The sequence below is a fragment of the Podarcis liolepis genome (assembly GCF_965112155.1).
Source record: "Podarcis liolepis genome assembly, chromosome: 7".
Lineage (NCBI taxonomy): Eukaryota > Metazoa > Chordata > Lepidosauria > Squamata > Lacertidae > Podarcis > Podarcis liolepis.
In genome coordinates, this window is record NC_139561.1 from 44,852,542 (window position 1) to 44,869,018 (window position 16,477).

A 16,477-nucleotide genomic window follows, 5' to 3' on the forward strand; every position below is an offset into this window, starting at 1 on the left:
ATTCCTGGACTACAGTCTCCTCTGCAACCTCAGCTATCTGCTGAAACCTGAGTCCCTCTTTGAAGGGTGGGGGAGTAGCTAGGCTGAAAAGACCTTGCCCACCCACTCCTTTTACTTTGCCCCTTCTCAAGTATTACTTCCTTCAGGGCCCCTTGGCTTGCTGTCAGTCCCCATACTCACCCAACAGGTTTTTCTTGCTCCAAACACCTCCCCTCCCCACATCCTTTCCCTTTTAAGTTACTGCAAGCCTGAGGGCAGAGCCCAAATACCAGGGAATGCTGCTGTTGCTGCTAGATTGACAAGCAGAGAAGGGGGTGCCTAGAGAGGGAAGGTGGATACATGGGTGCAGTTAGCTGATTGTGGCCCTGGGCAAACACAACCTCTTTTCTAATACAGTGGTACCTCGGGTTACAGACACTTCAGGTTAGACTCTTCAGGTTACAGACTTCGCTAACCCAGAAATATTACCTCGGGTTAAGAACTTTGCTTCAGGATGAGAACAGAAATCATGTGGTGGTGGCAGTGGGAGGCCCCATTAGCTAAAGTGGTACCTCAGGTTAAGAACAAACCTCCAGAACGAATTAAGTTCTTAACCCGAGGTACCACTGTAGTGAATGTTCTCACGTTTCCAGGGGTACCAATTTTTATTTTTATTTCATTTTAAAAAGCCTTAGGGAGCAGCTAAAAGCAACCCCTCCATGAGCACTGACTAGTGTGGCTGCTTAGTAGCCATGGAGTGCAGAGTCAGCCACAAAGCTCGCTGGATGTCCTTGGGCCTAGTCACTCTCTCTTAGCCTAACATACCTCACATGGTTGTTATGAGGATGAAATGTTGAGGGGGGTTGGGGAAAACCCAATGTGCTACTTTGAGCTCATTGGTGGGATATAAATGACATAATTTAAAATATATCTAATTAACTTCAGTTTTTACACCCCCAGTCCTCACCATCTTGTAGTGGAGTGCTTTCAAGACAAATGTGTCAGGAAGTGAGATGGATAACTTTTATTAGAATCGCATCAAGCAGCGGTATATCCAGTGCTTTTTTTCTGCGGTGGATGCAGGGGTACGCATATTCCTAAACATTTTGTGAATCTTAGTATTTTTGTCCATTTACTGTGTTTATTTTTTCCGATTTAAACTATAAAATGGTGGTTTTCTTGAGTCAAAATGAGAGTACCCCTAAACTTTTTTTTTTTTAAAGCACTGGGTATATCTATCTATTTACACAAACCTGATAGGCAAACAATGATGGGAACATGTCCTAAGATAAAGTACCATTTTCTCTGTAAGATGGCAGGATCCTCAAGGACGTGTTTTGAGGAGAGCTGGCTTCAGACACTAAGGCCTTTTGGAAGGCCAGCTCTGTGTTACAAAAATGTCTGCACACAGGGCCATCTTTAGCATATGCTTTGCCAGGGTGCAAAGATCCATCCAGCACCCCCAAATTTAGTTAATTTTGTGTGCACAGCGCGGTTGAGAATAATGAGTGCCATCGTTGAGTCTGACAAGTGCCGCCGCTGGCACAGCACATCTTTGCTAAATGAGAGCACAAAGTCGAAAGTCCTTTAGTGAAACAGTAGGTATGCGTTTCAGTAATACCTAGGTATATATGTATTTTGTTTTTCTAGCTTGATCAAAATTATTATTTCATAACAGGTAGATAGTTAAGAGCTTCAGCGGTGGGTGCCTGGCCCCCCCTCCAGAATTTGGCACCTGGGTGCCCCGCACCCCTTGCACCCCTGGGTAAAGATGGCCCTGTCTACAAATGTGACATGAAGGCTGGCAACATTCACCCAGCTGTATGGGAATCCCTTGCAGATGACAGCAGTGCCTGGAGACAGTCAGGTTGTGTATCCACAGCAGTAACCAGAGGAGAAATGACCACTGGGAGGGGTGCAGCAAGAAGGAATGCCATGATGCAGCTGTAAAAGTGAAACCTGACACCTTCATCTGCAGGTGGGGAACAACTAACAACTGTGACCTTCTAGATATTGTTGGACTGCTATCTCCCAGCAGCCTGCCTGGCCAGTGGTCAGGGATGATGGGAGCTGGAGTCCAGCAGCATCTGGAGGGCACCAGATGTTCCTTGTCCTTGACCTACACTATCAACACACCAAAGTTTAGTGACCATACTCGGGTAACAAAAAGAGGTGTCACCTGAGCAAAGAGGTGAAGAAAGGAGGTTCCTGGGCAGAGCGGCCTACAGACCAGGGGTCCTTGGTTGAACAAGTTTGCTAAATAAATTAAGGATCTTATGGCAATGGGCAAAGTAATCCTATGATCTCATTAAGCTGGCACCAGAGTTATGCCACTACACAATCCAGGAGGCAAGAACAACAGAATACAGTGGTACCTTGGTTTGCAACCACTTTGGATTACAACCGTTTTGGGTTACAACCACGTCAAACCCGGAAGTGTGTGTCTCCTTTTTTGGATTACAACCCATTATTTATTACAACCAATTTTGGGGGGAGAGGCCCCATTGGCGAAAGCGCACCTTGGGTTACAACCTGTTTTGGTTTGGTTTGGTTTACAACCAGACCTCCAGAACGGATTATGGTTGTAAACCAAGGCACCATGATATACAAAAATATCAGAACAACAATTTTTTCCATATTGTGAAGCCTCAAGTTTTCCAATGCTTCCAAGGAAACTCTGGATTTTTCTTTTCTTTTAATTGTTTTTAAATCAAAAGTGCCTAAAAATCAGCATATTTGACTATTTCTCAGTTCCTTCTCAGTGAGTGACAACAGACAGATGGCTCTTTAGACACACAACATACTGTCAGTTTCTTGGGTGTATACATCTCAGTTTGCTCTTACTTTCCTTCCAAGTCTACATTCCTGGTTCTGCCTGCACTGGTTCAAAAGGAACTGTTCCCTGAAGAAAGTGTTCTGCTTGTCTAATTTGTACAGTATGTCAAGGCAATGTTTGTGGAGCGACTCTACCTTCTTTGAAAGCCTTTCTCCTTACTGTAATTTAAATTTCTTAATACATGCTATATAAAAAACATGACCTAAATTACTTATTTCAGGAAAAAATATGTCCACAATAAAACTGCCATCCTAAACATATCTCACCCCTTTGGACATGTACTTTGTGCTTTCTGTCCCTCGCCCTGCAATTTTTTTCCTGGTGCTGTCACTGCTGCTGCTGAACCCAATAGGGGAGAAGAAAAACACAATAAAATAGAAACATAATGAAAACAACAAACACATTGTAAATCTCCAAATCCTAAAGCCACTCAGCTGGCTTGACTCCCAGTATCGCAAGTGGGCTCTGATCCAGAAGAGATTCTGTCACCATCAATCTGTCTATAGGATGGAGGAAAATAAAGCTCTTGGGTGCTTTCAAAACCATTCAGTTTTGTGGGTGGGAGAACAGCGGTCAATCTGAGTCAGCAAAGGAGAACCTGACCGTGCTTAAGTTTCTTTCTTCTTTCTTTCTTTGGTGATCACTCATAGCTGAGTAAGATTGTCTTCCATAAACACGGTTTTAACAATGAGTCCATAAGTGACTGTGGAGGCCAATTCTGGATCCACATGTCCTTCCACAGTGGGGGCATTGGTTTCCAGGCGGGAGTTGATCACAGTGTGGATTTGCCAAGCGTACCTTCCTCTTAACACGTTTCTCCCTCGTGTCCTGACTTTGAGTGTCTTCAAAGCCCATGACACCTTTGGTAAAGGCTGTTCTCCAACTGGAGCACTCACAGGCCAGTGTTTCCCAGTTGTCAGTGTTTATACTACATGTTTTTAGATTTGCCTTGAGACAGTCTTTAAACCTCTTTTGTTGACCACCAGCATTACGCTTTCCATTTTTAAGTTTGGAATAGAGTAGTTACTTTGGAAGATGATCATCAGGCATCCGCACAACATGACCAGTCCAACGAAGTTGATGTTGAAGAATAATTGCTTCAGCACTGGAGATCTTTGCTTCTTCCAGTACACTGATATTAGTTCTCCTGTCTTCCCAAGTGGTGTGTAAAATTTTTCGGAGACACTGTTGATGGAATCTTTTGAGGAGTTGGAGATGGCGTTTATACCGTAAGTGGTCCATGTTTCAGAAGCATATAGTAAGGTTGGTAGTACAATAGCTTTGTAAAAAAACATTTTGGTTTCCCTGCGAATGTCCTGGTCCTGAAACACTCTGCATTTCAATCAGGAGAAAGCTGCACTCGCAGAGCTCAGGCGATGCTGGATTTCGGCATCAGTGTTGGCCCTTGTGGAAAGATAGAAGAAGTATGCTTAAGTATGCAATCCTAAACACTTCCTGGAAAGAAAACCCCCTGAAGATAAAAACTTCCTGGAGAGAAGACTCAGCACAGCTTGCTTCTGAATGGATGTGCTTAGGATTTCTTGAAGCAGAAATGGCTGGGAGTTCCAGTGCCACCTGATCAGAAGCTCTGCCTCCTAAGCCCCCTCCCCCCCCCACAAAAGTCCTGGCTATGTCCTGGGAAGCTGGCACCTGTGTGGAGACACCTGGTTGTGCCTCCTCAGAATTTTGTGCCTGGGACCACTACCCCATCCCCCATCCCCCAGCCACACCACTGGATTATCACACAACATCCCACAAAAGTCTTCTCTTCTGGTGAATGGTTCTGTTCTTCTCTTTCTAAAGTGTGACTTTCCCTCTCTCCAACTTGAAATACTGAAGTTGTATCAGATTCTGGCTGATGAGTGATATTGTGACAGACTGATTGTAGTGTGGGCTAGACTAGCAGTTCCCAAACATTTTTTCTCATGAACCACTTGTAAAATTGCTGATGGTCTTGATGAAATGCTTAATGACTTTTATGGGGGGTCAGACCATATCACTCCCTGATTACAGTTCTCAAAAATAAGCAAGCAAGATGCTAAAGCAGTCCTGTGAGGTAGATTAGGCTGAGACACAATGACTGAGGGAAGGCTGAAAGGATTTCAGATGTGCATGTCCACTGTGAAACAATCCTATTAAGTTCAATGGATTTTACTCTTAGGTAGGTGGATATAGAATTGAAGGCTAAATACTTGAATTGAAAATTTCTCCTTTGTTTCCTTTTTCCTGCATTTTATACTGTAACCCTTTTAGGGCAAGGACCTGTCTTGTGAAACACTATATGACTCTACTCAGAAGTAATACCCACTGAGTTCAGTGAGACTTACTCCCCTGTAAGTGGGTATAGGATTTGAATTTTCTTCCAAACGCTATACAAAAATTAAAATAAATGACACAGCATGATGCAGTGAGACTTACTCCCCTGTAAGTGGGTATAGGATTTGAATTTTCTTCCAAACGCTATACAAAAATTAAAATAAATGACACAGCATAACTTAAGCACTTTTAAAAGCCACAGCTTTTTAGCATTATGTGCTGAAACCAATTAAACTTCAAAACAGAAGGGGCTAACCTGTGACCCTCCAGATGTTGAACTGTTGTTGTTGTTTCGTTGTGTCCGACTCTTCGTGACTCCATGGACCAGAGCACGCCAGGCACTCCTGTCTTCCACTGTCAAACTCATGCTGGTAGCTTCGAGAACACTGTCCAACCATCTCGTCCTCTGTCGTCCCCTTCTCTTTCTGCCCTCAATCTTTCCCAACATCAGGGTCTTTTCCAGGGAGTCTTCTCTTCTCATGAGGTGGCCAAAGTATTGGAGCCTCAGCTTCAGGATCTGTCCTTCCAGTAAGCACTCAGGACTGATTTCCTTAAGAATGGATAGGATTGATCTTCTTGCAGTCCATGGGACTCTCCACCAGCACCATAATTCAAAAGCACAAATTCTTCGGCGATCAGCCTTCTTTATGGTCCAGCTCTCACTTCCATACATCACTACTGGGAAAACCATGGCTTTAACTATACGGACCTTTGTTGGCAAGGTGATGTCTCTGCTTTTTAAGATGCTGTCAAGGTTTGTCATTGCTTTTCTCCCATCATTGCTTTTATCCCAGTTGTTGAAATACAGCTCCCATAATTCCTGATCATTGGCCATATAGGCTGCAACTCAAGGGAGTAAATTCCAAGAAACAGCTGCCTCTGGAAGCTCAGCAGAAGAGGGAATTGCCTGAATCTAGCAGTCCCTTTGGGGGAGTGGGTGGGGCAGCAGATTAGCTAGGATGAAAAGACCTTGCCCACCCCTCCCATTTTGCTTTGCCTCTTCTCCAGCCTTGCTTGCTTCAGGGCACATGGGCCTGCTGCCAATCCCCAGTCCCTATTCTCACCTGGCAGGTTCTTCCTTCTTCAATGAATTCCCCCCCCCCTTTCTCTTTTAATCTGTTTATGGGTGACTGCCAGGCTGAGGGCAGAGCCAAATGACAGGGGATGCTGCTGGGCTGACAAGCAAAAATGGGTGGACAGGCAGTTAGCTATTGGTGGCCCTGGGCAAATGCAACCCTCCAAGGAGGTGACTCTTTTCTAATAGTGAACTCCAAAACAGGAAGGTAATATTGACATGCATGGGGGGTTGGCCAGGAGTCTCAGGTTTCCAGAAGTATCAGTAAAAATAAAAAATAGTAGCACTGAATGAGGCTCCTTAGCAGCCATAGAATGTATAATCAGCTGGGATAAGAGGAATGGTGGGCTCAAACCCTGAACTCAGAGCACTCTTTCTGGGAAGGAGGTTGCACTGCAGAGACTGCCTTTCTCCCTTAGGCTCTGGATTTCAACCTGCCAGATCAATTTGGTTAGGGAAGAACCTTGTGGGGCCCTTTGGGCTTACCCTCCATGGTTCTCCTCGCTGTACAATATTTATTTGTTATTGCATTTATATCCCACCTTTCCTGCAAGGATGTCAAGGTGGCACAGATGTGCCTAATACCACTTAGTTTACTTGTGCAGCTGGGCTGTCCATGAGGCAGACTTTGTCTGTGGCAGCAAAAGGGTTTATCCAATCAGCCTGGCATAGTCTGGAGCCCCCACAGAGATGAGGAAGTCCCACCCCTTACAACACAGCCTTGGAGACTTGTACCCAAGGCTATTGTAGCTTTTGTGGATCCCTCTCCTCAGCAGGTGGCAGCATAGGGCAAGTGCTGTGTGCAGGTGTATTTGAAGCCTCACCTGTCCCAGTCATGCTAATATTCGGAAAACGTGTAACCCAAAAGCAATTTTAGGAATGCTAAAATCTGCTCAGCTAAAGCCCAACTCCATTGGGCTTTTCCTTCAACTGTCATCAGCCGTGGCCATTCTGTCAGGAGTGGGACAAAGATGGGATGAGACAGTAGTGCCTCTCCCTCATTACAAGAACTTTTTAACAAAGAAATAATGCTTGTGTTTTCTTTCTTCCTCCTCCAGTCCTTTTTTCCTTTTGTATCATGTCTCTTAGATCATAATGCTTAGCACAGGAACTGTCTGAATCCGAGATCTGGGAGAAGAAGCAATGGAGGAGGACTGGAAAAAATTTAAGAACTATTTGAAAAAAAATTATAAGTTATATGAACTATTAAATGACGCATAATTTGAAATGCTAGCCCCAGCAATGAGAGTGCATTATCTATGAAATTGGATAACATTATTGAAAGAATCAAAGTTTAAATGTTAAAAATGATAATATGCTTTGTTTTCAGAGTAAATGGACAATAAGGGATTTAAACCTAAACTGCAATTGAAAGTACAAAAGAATCACATGAAACAAGGTTATAATTTGCTGATAAATTTATTGTTAAGAATGCATTGTGCGGGAGATGTGGGGAAGTTCGATAGAAAGTTGAAATAAGCTGTGGAAAGGTTATGATTCTTTTTATCTTCTTTTTGTTTTTTTCTTCTTTTTTTCTTCTTTCGCCTGTCTATGTCTGAAAAAATGCAATAAAAACTATTTAAAAAAAAAACACAGAAATGCTTTTCCCAAGGACATACTTATTGGGACAATTACAAACAGTGTGGCCTGTACCTGTCATAGCAATGGATTGAAGAGAAGGTCAGAGCTTAGTGGTAGAGCTGCTGCTTTGCATGCAGAAACCCCCAAGTTCAATCTCCAGGTAGAGCTCAGAAAGTCCCCTGCTTGATTTCTTGGAGGGTTGTTGCCAGTCACTGCAGACAATACTGAGCTAGACTATGTTTAAATATGCAATGCTAAACACACTTCCTAGAGAGTAAACCATTGGGACTGGTGAAGCAGAAGGCAGGGAACCCAAAACAGGGGCAGCCTTTGGTAATTGTTGGCAATATGGCACCCTGAGGGAGCCCCAAATTTGGTGCCCCCAAATGTATCTTCTCAACTATGGATCTTTTCAATTTTGTGCTCCCTTGGCTCAGTGCCCTGTGCAGCGAAGCCACCCACACTGCCCTAAATCTGATGCTGCCCAACATCAAGTGCATCTGGAGCCCATGACAGGCAGGGCTAATAACTCACTTAATTTTGCCCGCCTCCACCACCGCCGCCTCCTCTCTTCCTGAATTCTGAAAGGGCAGGACTGAGGTGGAGGCGGCAACTGGCCGTGGGTGCCACCCCCTGGACCAGTTTGCAAGTGAGAAAGGCAGGCAGATAGACGGGAGTGGCTGAGGATAGAATGAGGTCGGTGGGGCAGTGCCCCATTTGCCCTGTCCTTGGCAATAGGGGCCCAGGCTGAGCCCTGTTACAAATGTAGCCCTGCTGTCTAGTCTCAGACGTGGCGAGCGCCCCACAGAGCCTCCTCGAGAGAAAATCGCTCTCACCACCCTTTTCTCCCCAGCGTAGCTGAAAGATGGGGAAGCAACCGGTATGAGGGGCTTCCGGATGGGAAACATGGGAGCAGGAAGGTGAAGTTCAATGCGGCACAGCACATCCAGCGAGGTTTGGGGTGCTACCCAGATACTAGAAGCACGGGTGCTTAATTCGGATTAGTGCCGCTACCCCGGGAGACCCACTCCGAGCGATTCCACGAGGAGTACAGCATCAGGACGTGCTAGTGCCGAAGAGAGGCGCCAGTGAGCCCGCCCGCGCCTTTCAAGGGGTTCGGGCAGAAAGGCACCACAGCCCCCCCCCGCCTCCCCGCTCCCTTCAGGCTGGCTCTACACGTGAAGCCTGGCAGAGGGGCTTTCCCCAGTCAGGAGGAAAAGGCAAGACTGCCTGTAAGCAGAAAGCTAGTCTCGCAGTTGCAGAGGAAGGGTTCTCGCTACGCCGCTACTTTTCTCCTTGCAAGGAGCAGAGAAACACTCTGGCACGTCCCTTTCCTCCTCCCCCGCTTCGGGTTCAATGGGGGCTCTGGCGTGGCCTGAGGAAAAGAGTGACGCTGGCGTGCAGCCCCGCCCCTCTTCACACATGGGGCGGAGCCTCGTTTTAGGGCGTGGCATCGCACCTGCCTGAGCCGAGTGCGCGTCGAGGGTCAGAAACTGCCTAGCGCTCGAAGCTTGCGCTTGCACGATGGCAATGCTGCCGCCACTGCCGGGACGCCCGTCGGGGCTTTGCTTATTCCTGCTGCTCTTACAGGTAAGAGGGGCCTCACGGGGCGCTGCTCGGCGAGAGGGTACGTCCAGCCTCCCCGCTGCTGCTGAAGCCCACCCTGCTCTCAGAGAGGGAGCCTTTCTCCTTTCTTCAAACTATTTCTGTTAAAACTTTTGGGTTAAGTGTAGTGTACAGATATATGTATAGATAGCTAATAATAATAATAATAATAATAATAATAATAATATAATAATAATAATAAATAATAATTAATAATACTGTAGTAAACGGGCGACGGGCGGGGAAGTTTTGTGGAGAGAACATAAGCTTGCAGTGTTGCATCCCACAGTTTGAAATAAAGGTCACAGTTTCAAACATTGTCCTTCTTTGAAGCTGTGGTACAATAAAGATATTATATGTTATCCCAAAATAACTTTCCAGAAGGAAGTAGGAGTCAGTGGTGGGCTGCAGTCATGTTCCTTTTGGACCACATGAATTATAAAACAATCCACTTTCTTCTGAAAATTATATTTTTGGTTGTGGAAGGTTTATTTGACTTAGTTGTCAATCAAGACAATGGTCCAGATTTGTCTCCTTTCAGGTTACAATTCGCTTGTTTCCAGTTTCTTGCTACCACTGTATGTGCCAGAAAGGTTCATATGATTTGAAGAGAAACCCGAAAGTGAAAGACATTATTTGAAACCTATTGTGATTTCTTCCTTAGTGAAAATGTATAAAAGAGCCATTAAGGGGGCTGGTGCTAAAGTTTGTCCTGTATTTAATGTAATTTCACAAAAACCTTTTGTCCAGAACCCCTTTATTAAAGGGTTATGTCCACCACATATGTTAGAATGTACCTGGATCCCCCCGCCCTTGCAGCACGATAGATGAGTTATCAAGGTGTGAGGAATCGGTGCCACCTTTGTGCCAATTTAAATGAATGCTCTTTTACTTTCGTTGGCGAGAAATGAAAGGATCTTTCCCCATGTAATTGTTCATGAACTTGCCTGTCATTGTTCTTGTATCATAAGAGACCCTTTGACCATCATTGGTGCCCCTAAAAACATCCCCCCTGCCCCAACCAAGATAGATACTAAAGAGTTATGTGAGTAGCCTTGGTTAGAAAGTTTGAAAGAGACATGGGCAAAATGCTTAACTATCACAGGTGGAAGGATTTGGGGGCTCTCTCCGACTCACCATGAAAAAAGTTCTATCAGGCAGGCTTAAAAGTGGCTGCTTTCCTTGAAGCTCGAGGGAGGTGGTTTTTGCTGCCTCTTGATTCATCCTTATTTTTCCTGCATGCTAGGCTGGAAGGTGGCTTTGTGAGGAGACCCCGTGTCAACCAGGCTTCAGTCAACAGACTTACACTTTCAATGTGCCCAGGTCTAACTTGGAAAGATATCGTGTGTTGGGCAAGGGTAAGAGATATTTCTTAATACTCCCTCTCTCCTTAAGATTTCCATTTGTGGGTGGGGCATTCTGCCTTTACTTGTCCATAGTCACAGAATAACCTTGTCAAATTTGCTGCGTAGCCCAGTCTCTTTCTTTAAAACACAGTAATGTATTTAGGGGGCTGGATTCATCATTCTGCTAAGTATGCTAAAGAGCAGAGCCCAAGCCCCCTGCTGTGATGTCACTGTCTGGGAGTTTCCAGGGACAAGAAAGTGCCCTGTTTCCTTAATGTTATTGCAGCTCATTCTTCTGGCAAAGGATGACTCACAACCGATAAGTGTGAACAATCCTGTGAGAAAAAACAGGCTGTAGCAGCCATAAGGTAAATACAAATAATAACAGAAATTACATGCCCTGGGCTTTGGCTCACTTGTAGATTCACTGGATGATTACTTCCTCCTTCTGTAAGGGGAAAGTGATTGACTGCTGGGCAAGCTATTCTTTCTTCTGTAAAATGGGTATAAAAACTTGCCTTTCAAGGTGATAGGGATAATGAAAAGGCTATTCTGCAAAGCACAAAAAGTGCAAGTTTATGAATGATAAATGGAAGAAAGTTGGTGAATCTAGACTCTCAGCTCAGCTGCATATGAATATGTTTCCAGCTGGGAGCGCAGATTGCCACCTAAGAAGCTCTGAAGCTCTCATATTTGGGGCAAGTTAGTGGTACCAGGTTTTTGCCCCTTAATATGAAGCACTGCTGTTGTCTGCTTGTGACTGGACTGGAGGAGACTGCTCTTCAGTCCTTTGGTATAAACCTAAGTAGTTTATAGAGACAGGAGGAGACATTTTGAGCCACCAAAGTGTTAACAAGAAGTTCAGGTAGCTTCAAACCTGCCCTTTCCCCCTCCAGCGATTCAAGGTGGAGCCTGATGGTAGAGAGACGCTGACTTGTTCCAACCCGCAGCTGCTGGGTGTGTTGCTTGTGTTTGTTCATCTGAACTTTGACTATCGCTCTTGACTGGTTACCTGGCAGCCCAATCAGGGGCTTCCTGCTTTTCTGCTTATCGTAGTTTCGTTAGCATGACGAGGCGGGCTGCGGGCCATGTCAATAATCCTTTGTGAATCATTTACCTTGTTTCACATGGAATCGGCTTGGAGTCTTATTTTCCGTTCTGCTATGAAAAAGATTGGCTCTTGACCGTTGACCTTGGCTGGTGATCATGAAATAATCCTGAATTTGAGCTGGCTTTGCAGGTCGCTATCCTATGTCCTGACCTCTTCTTCTCCATGTCCTCTTACCCTGGTTGAATGCAAAGCAAGGCCCCTGAAATAATAATCACCATCATGCTTATGCAGCTTTTATTATTGGCATTTCATCAAATAAAGCTTAAGACAGCCAAACTTTTAAGTAACAGATCTTACTAGTAATGTCAAGACTTTTAAAAAAGAGGCTTTTGAAAGTCTTGCCCTTCCCCATGTTCTTTCTTGCCAGTTACTAAAATCCATTCTTATCAACACTATTAGTGAATGTGGGGACAGTGGATCAAAGTGTTCACAGACGTTGTGCAACGCAGGTTTTTGGCTGCCCTGTGCTGTCTGGGGTTGATGGGAGTTGTAGTCCAAAACATCTAGACTTGGAAAGGCCATTCTTTGCTCCTGTGAAAGGGAAGGGGCTCCCTTTTTCAGTGGTGATTAACTGATTTTAAAGGGACAGATTTAAGCCTCAGGTAAGCAAGCTAAACTTGACTCAGTTTCTTGGCAAGAATGTGGTACACACCCAATGCAGTTGATCTTAACTGCAAAGTGGAGTTAGCACACTTGTCTCAAAATGCAGACAAAGTGGGAGGGAGAGACATACTAATTTTCGTTCTTAGTGCTAAGTTGGATAAGGCAGAGGGGGAAGCAGAGAAAGTTGTATAAATGCACATATTGCTCATCATCACAATGAAGCTAATGACATGAGCTTAGAAAATATTTTATTGGCTTCCAACAAACCAGAGACTTGGGCATTCTGAAACATTTTTCCAGAATCGGAAACCTTTTCGTGGTTAACTGTGAAAGTGTAAAGGCTGTTAAAAGGCACAAGAGTCCTGAAGGAAACCAACAATTGGCATAGCTGATGGCAGAACACTGGACGTTTAGCAGCCAGGCATGTAAATAACAACTGCCCACTTCCTGCTAGAATGGTGTATCTTTTTTGTTTATAGGCATTTTTGTTCATTAACATGGTCTTTAACGCATCTTAGTGCAGGGTGCAAGAGTTGCTGTATTGATCCTGGAACAAGAGCAGTCAGCGCTCAGTAGAAAAGCACCTGCTTGCAAGTGGAAAGTACCAGTTTCAATCGCAGGCACTGCCAACTTGTAGTGCTAGGAAGAACCTTGGGAAACCACTGCCAGTCAGAGTTGGCAGGACCAGGCACTCCTTAAAAGTGAGTGAGTGCCATACTATGGTGCTACTTAGTGGAGGATTCTACAAGCTTTTGAGTTGCACAGAACTCTTCATCAGGACATAGAAGGATATCACTACTTATTTGGATGTACTTGATTGCCCTTTATCTTCTCCCCCCACACCCCACCCAGTTAAGGAGGACAGTGGGTGTCCTACCGATGATGACACAATGCCTCTGCGTGTGAATATGCATGCAATACTTCCTGCTTGTTTTTGTATTGCAAAATTAGAGGGAAGCTGAGTCAGGTTGTCGTGTGTGTGTGTGTAAATTGCACTTGTGCCTCCCACAATTGAACTGCTTATCACAGGCTTTTGGGGGTTGTTGCCAGTGAGTCAGTGCTGGTGATTTCCTGCTATGGTAACAAATGTGAGAGTTGCTTGGCGTTGTGGTGAAAGGACTGGGCTGCAACCAAGGAAGTAATCTGGTTGAACCTCAGCTTTGCTACAAACTCACTAGGCTGCCTTGGGCAGTATGCATCTGTATACCAGTGGCTAGAAACTGTTGGATGGGAGAGTGCGCTTGTGCTCAGTCTCTGTCACCCTATCTGCAATATTGGGGGAGTTAATAATACTGATCTACCTTATAGGGTTGCTGTATAGTGCCTGCAAAGCACTTTGTGCACTTGAAAGAACTATACAAAGTGTTTACAGGTAACTCACAGCTCAGGAACATTTAACTGGTGCACATTCAGCACATTTGTGTTTGGCAAATTAAAATGATTCAATAAACAGGGGTCTCAAAAGCGGGCAGGCATCTGGGGGGGGGGGAGACTTTGACAGTCCCATCTACCATTGAACTCAATGTGTTTTGATTATACATGAGTTTTGGTTTTAGGTGCTTTCCCCAAAATGTAACCCCATCATAAGTTGAGAGTCAACTGCATATAAAAAGTTGAGAGTCACCTGCATGAGATAATGTGATGCTGACCTGAGCCAAATGGTACCACTTTAGAGGTTTTTAAGGCTCCCACTTTGATGAAAGGGCACATGACAATGAAACAGTTACATTTAGGAAAACACTCCAAACTCTCCCTGGAATCTAGGAAGCTCCATGGAAGTGAAGTTTTTTTGCCAGATGGCGCCTGAAAGATCTGTCTAGGTATTTGTGGGTGAATTAGAGCTCACCGCCTTGGCCTTGGCCTTGGCCAACTCCTGATAAGGCTGCCCAAGATAAAGGTCCACTTCTGAACCCATTTGAAAGGCTGTCCAGTTGAAGTTAGGGATGTAGGAAGCTGGAAGCTTCAGATCATTCGCCTATCTAGTTCAGTATTGTCTATGCTGACTGGCAGCAATGGCTGTCCAGGTTTCCAAGCAGGGAACCTCCCCAGTCCTCACTGGAGGTGATTCTTCCAGGCATTGAACTCAATACCTTTTTATATGCAGAGCAGATGCTCAGCCACAGCCCTTCCTCAACAGTGAGCATCCAGACAACAGGCATGCAGGGCACCCAGGGAACAGCCTTTTCTTTTCTTTTTTTTTTAAAAAGTTTTTTTATTTATACAACAAGAAAAACAAACAAACAAAAAACACAAATACCAAATTATACACAAATTACAAAAATAACCATAGACACATAATATTCTTAGCAAACAATAAAATATCTATTGGTCTTAACACTAAAGACCCAGCCTCCCGTCTATTCAATACTTCAAATTCATATTACTTATTGCCAATACACATTTTTCCCCATAATTAAACTTATTCTCATTAAATCTAATTTCTTATATCTACCTTACAACTATTACTGAAGTTCCTCGAATGCTGCAACAGAATTTAAACTACTATATTTATTTTTCAGATATTCTTTAAAAACCTCCCATTTAGAAACAAATTCCTGTTTTGATTTATTCTTTATTTTTTCTGATAAACCATCTAATTCAGCATATTCTGTCAGCTTTTGGATCCAATCTTGAATAGAGTGGATTTCATTACTCTTCCATTTTGCTGCGATCAAAACTCTTGTTGCCGCCGTCGCATATAAAAAGATACCCTTCCTCTTTTGTGGAATATCCAAATCTGTTATTCCCAGGAGGTAGGCCTCTGGTTTTTTATTGAAAGAGATCTTTAGCATTTTTTGCAGTTCTGCATGTATACTCTCCCAGAATACCTGTATTTTCCTACATATCCACCACATATGGAAGAAAGGGGGAACAGCCTTTTCAATCGTGTATTGCTATCTAAATTATAGTTAGGAATTTTAAAAACGTGCATCTCTGCATATAAATCAGTGTATGCAAATGATATTTAAATGTATGTTTTGTTTTCCAATTGTAATTGGCAACCTGGTGCCTTTCACATGTTTTGGATTACAGCTTCCACCAGTCCCAGCCAGCACATCGGCCGCGGCTATTGGAAGCTGTATTTCAAAGCATGTGAAAAAGTATGAGGCTGGGTTCTAAGTTTGTCCTCCAACAAAAGTTGTAAGACAACAGTAGCTAAAGGTGTATTGCTCCTTGTAGGAGACCTTTTGGTAAGAGGGGACTGGATTTTTCTCCTCCAGACATCTTTGTATTTGCTGGTTGGTGGAAATAAATATGGACAGTGTCCCTTTGTTCTTGTCTGGGGCAAAACACTCAGTGCCTCCCCTGCAGCAGCTGCTGCTCTGTGCAGTGGGCTGCACTGTTTCCACCAGGGTGGAGATACAAAACAGGTAAGCCAGTATTTGAGCAGGCATGTGGAAGCTTTGAGATGTACATGGGCAATTGCCTGATGAAGTCTGTGTGACTTAAAAGCTTGCATAATTCTGTATCACCTTTTCCCGAAGAGCTATGATCCTTTTTGGGGTGGTGGATATGGTATCCACAATATTCTCTCTCCTTTCACTGAGTAGGTGAAAGCAAGCAAACTCTAATCTATTTGGGATCTGGTGCACACACTGGCTGGGCACAGGGTTTCAAATTAAGTAGCACTTAAGCCCCAGAGGGGTGCACCTGGGCAGCCCTTTAGCCGAGCTCTTTCAGATGTGGCAGCCAAGACGGGTTGATGATAGGGTGAGATCCCCCAGCCCTGCTAATCCTCAGAGGTGCTGCACTTCAAAGGCCCTTGATTGGAGCAAAGGGCTTTCCGCAGGCCTAACAAACTGGCCTGTAATTAGGCAATAATCTCTCTATTTCTCTTGTGTGCATTTTTTCAGCAGGTGTGTGTCTCTGTCTGTGTAGCCATTCCTTGTTTCTGTCACCCAGCTGGAGCTAAACTCAGTTTCAGGGCTGTAACACTGGCTGATTTAAAGAGCCCTGTTCGCGCGCGCACACACACACAGAGAGAGAGAGAGAGAGAGAGAGAGAGAGAGAGAGAGAGAGAGAGT

The 16,477-nt window shown here is 44.4% G+C and overlaps 1 protein-coding gene across 1 annotated transcript in view; it reads left to right on the forward strand.

Annotated features, from left to right (window-relative positions):
* The first annotated feature begins 8,432 nt into the window (after positions 1 to 8,432).
* Positions 8,433 to 16,477, forward strand: part of LOC310711546 (B-cadherin-like) — a 31,335-nt gene continuing 23,290 nt past the window's right edge. The window contains exons 1-2 of the mRNA XM_083513604.1: positions 8,433 to 9,377; positions 10,639 to 10,750. Coding sequence (XP_083369730.1) covers positions 9,312 to 9,377; positions 10,639 to 10,750 — 178 coding nt within the window. The 5' untranslated portion in view covers positions 8,433 to 9,311. The remainder of the gene's footprint in view (positions 9,378 to 10,638; positions 10,751 to 16,477) is intronic.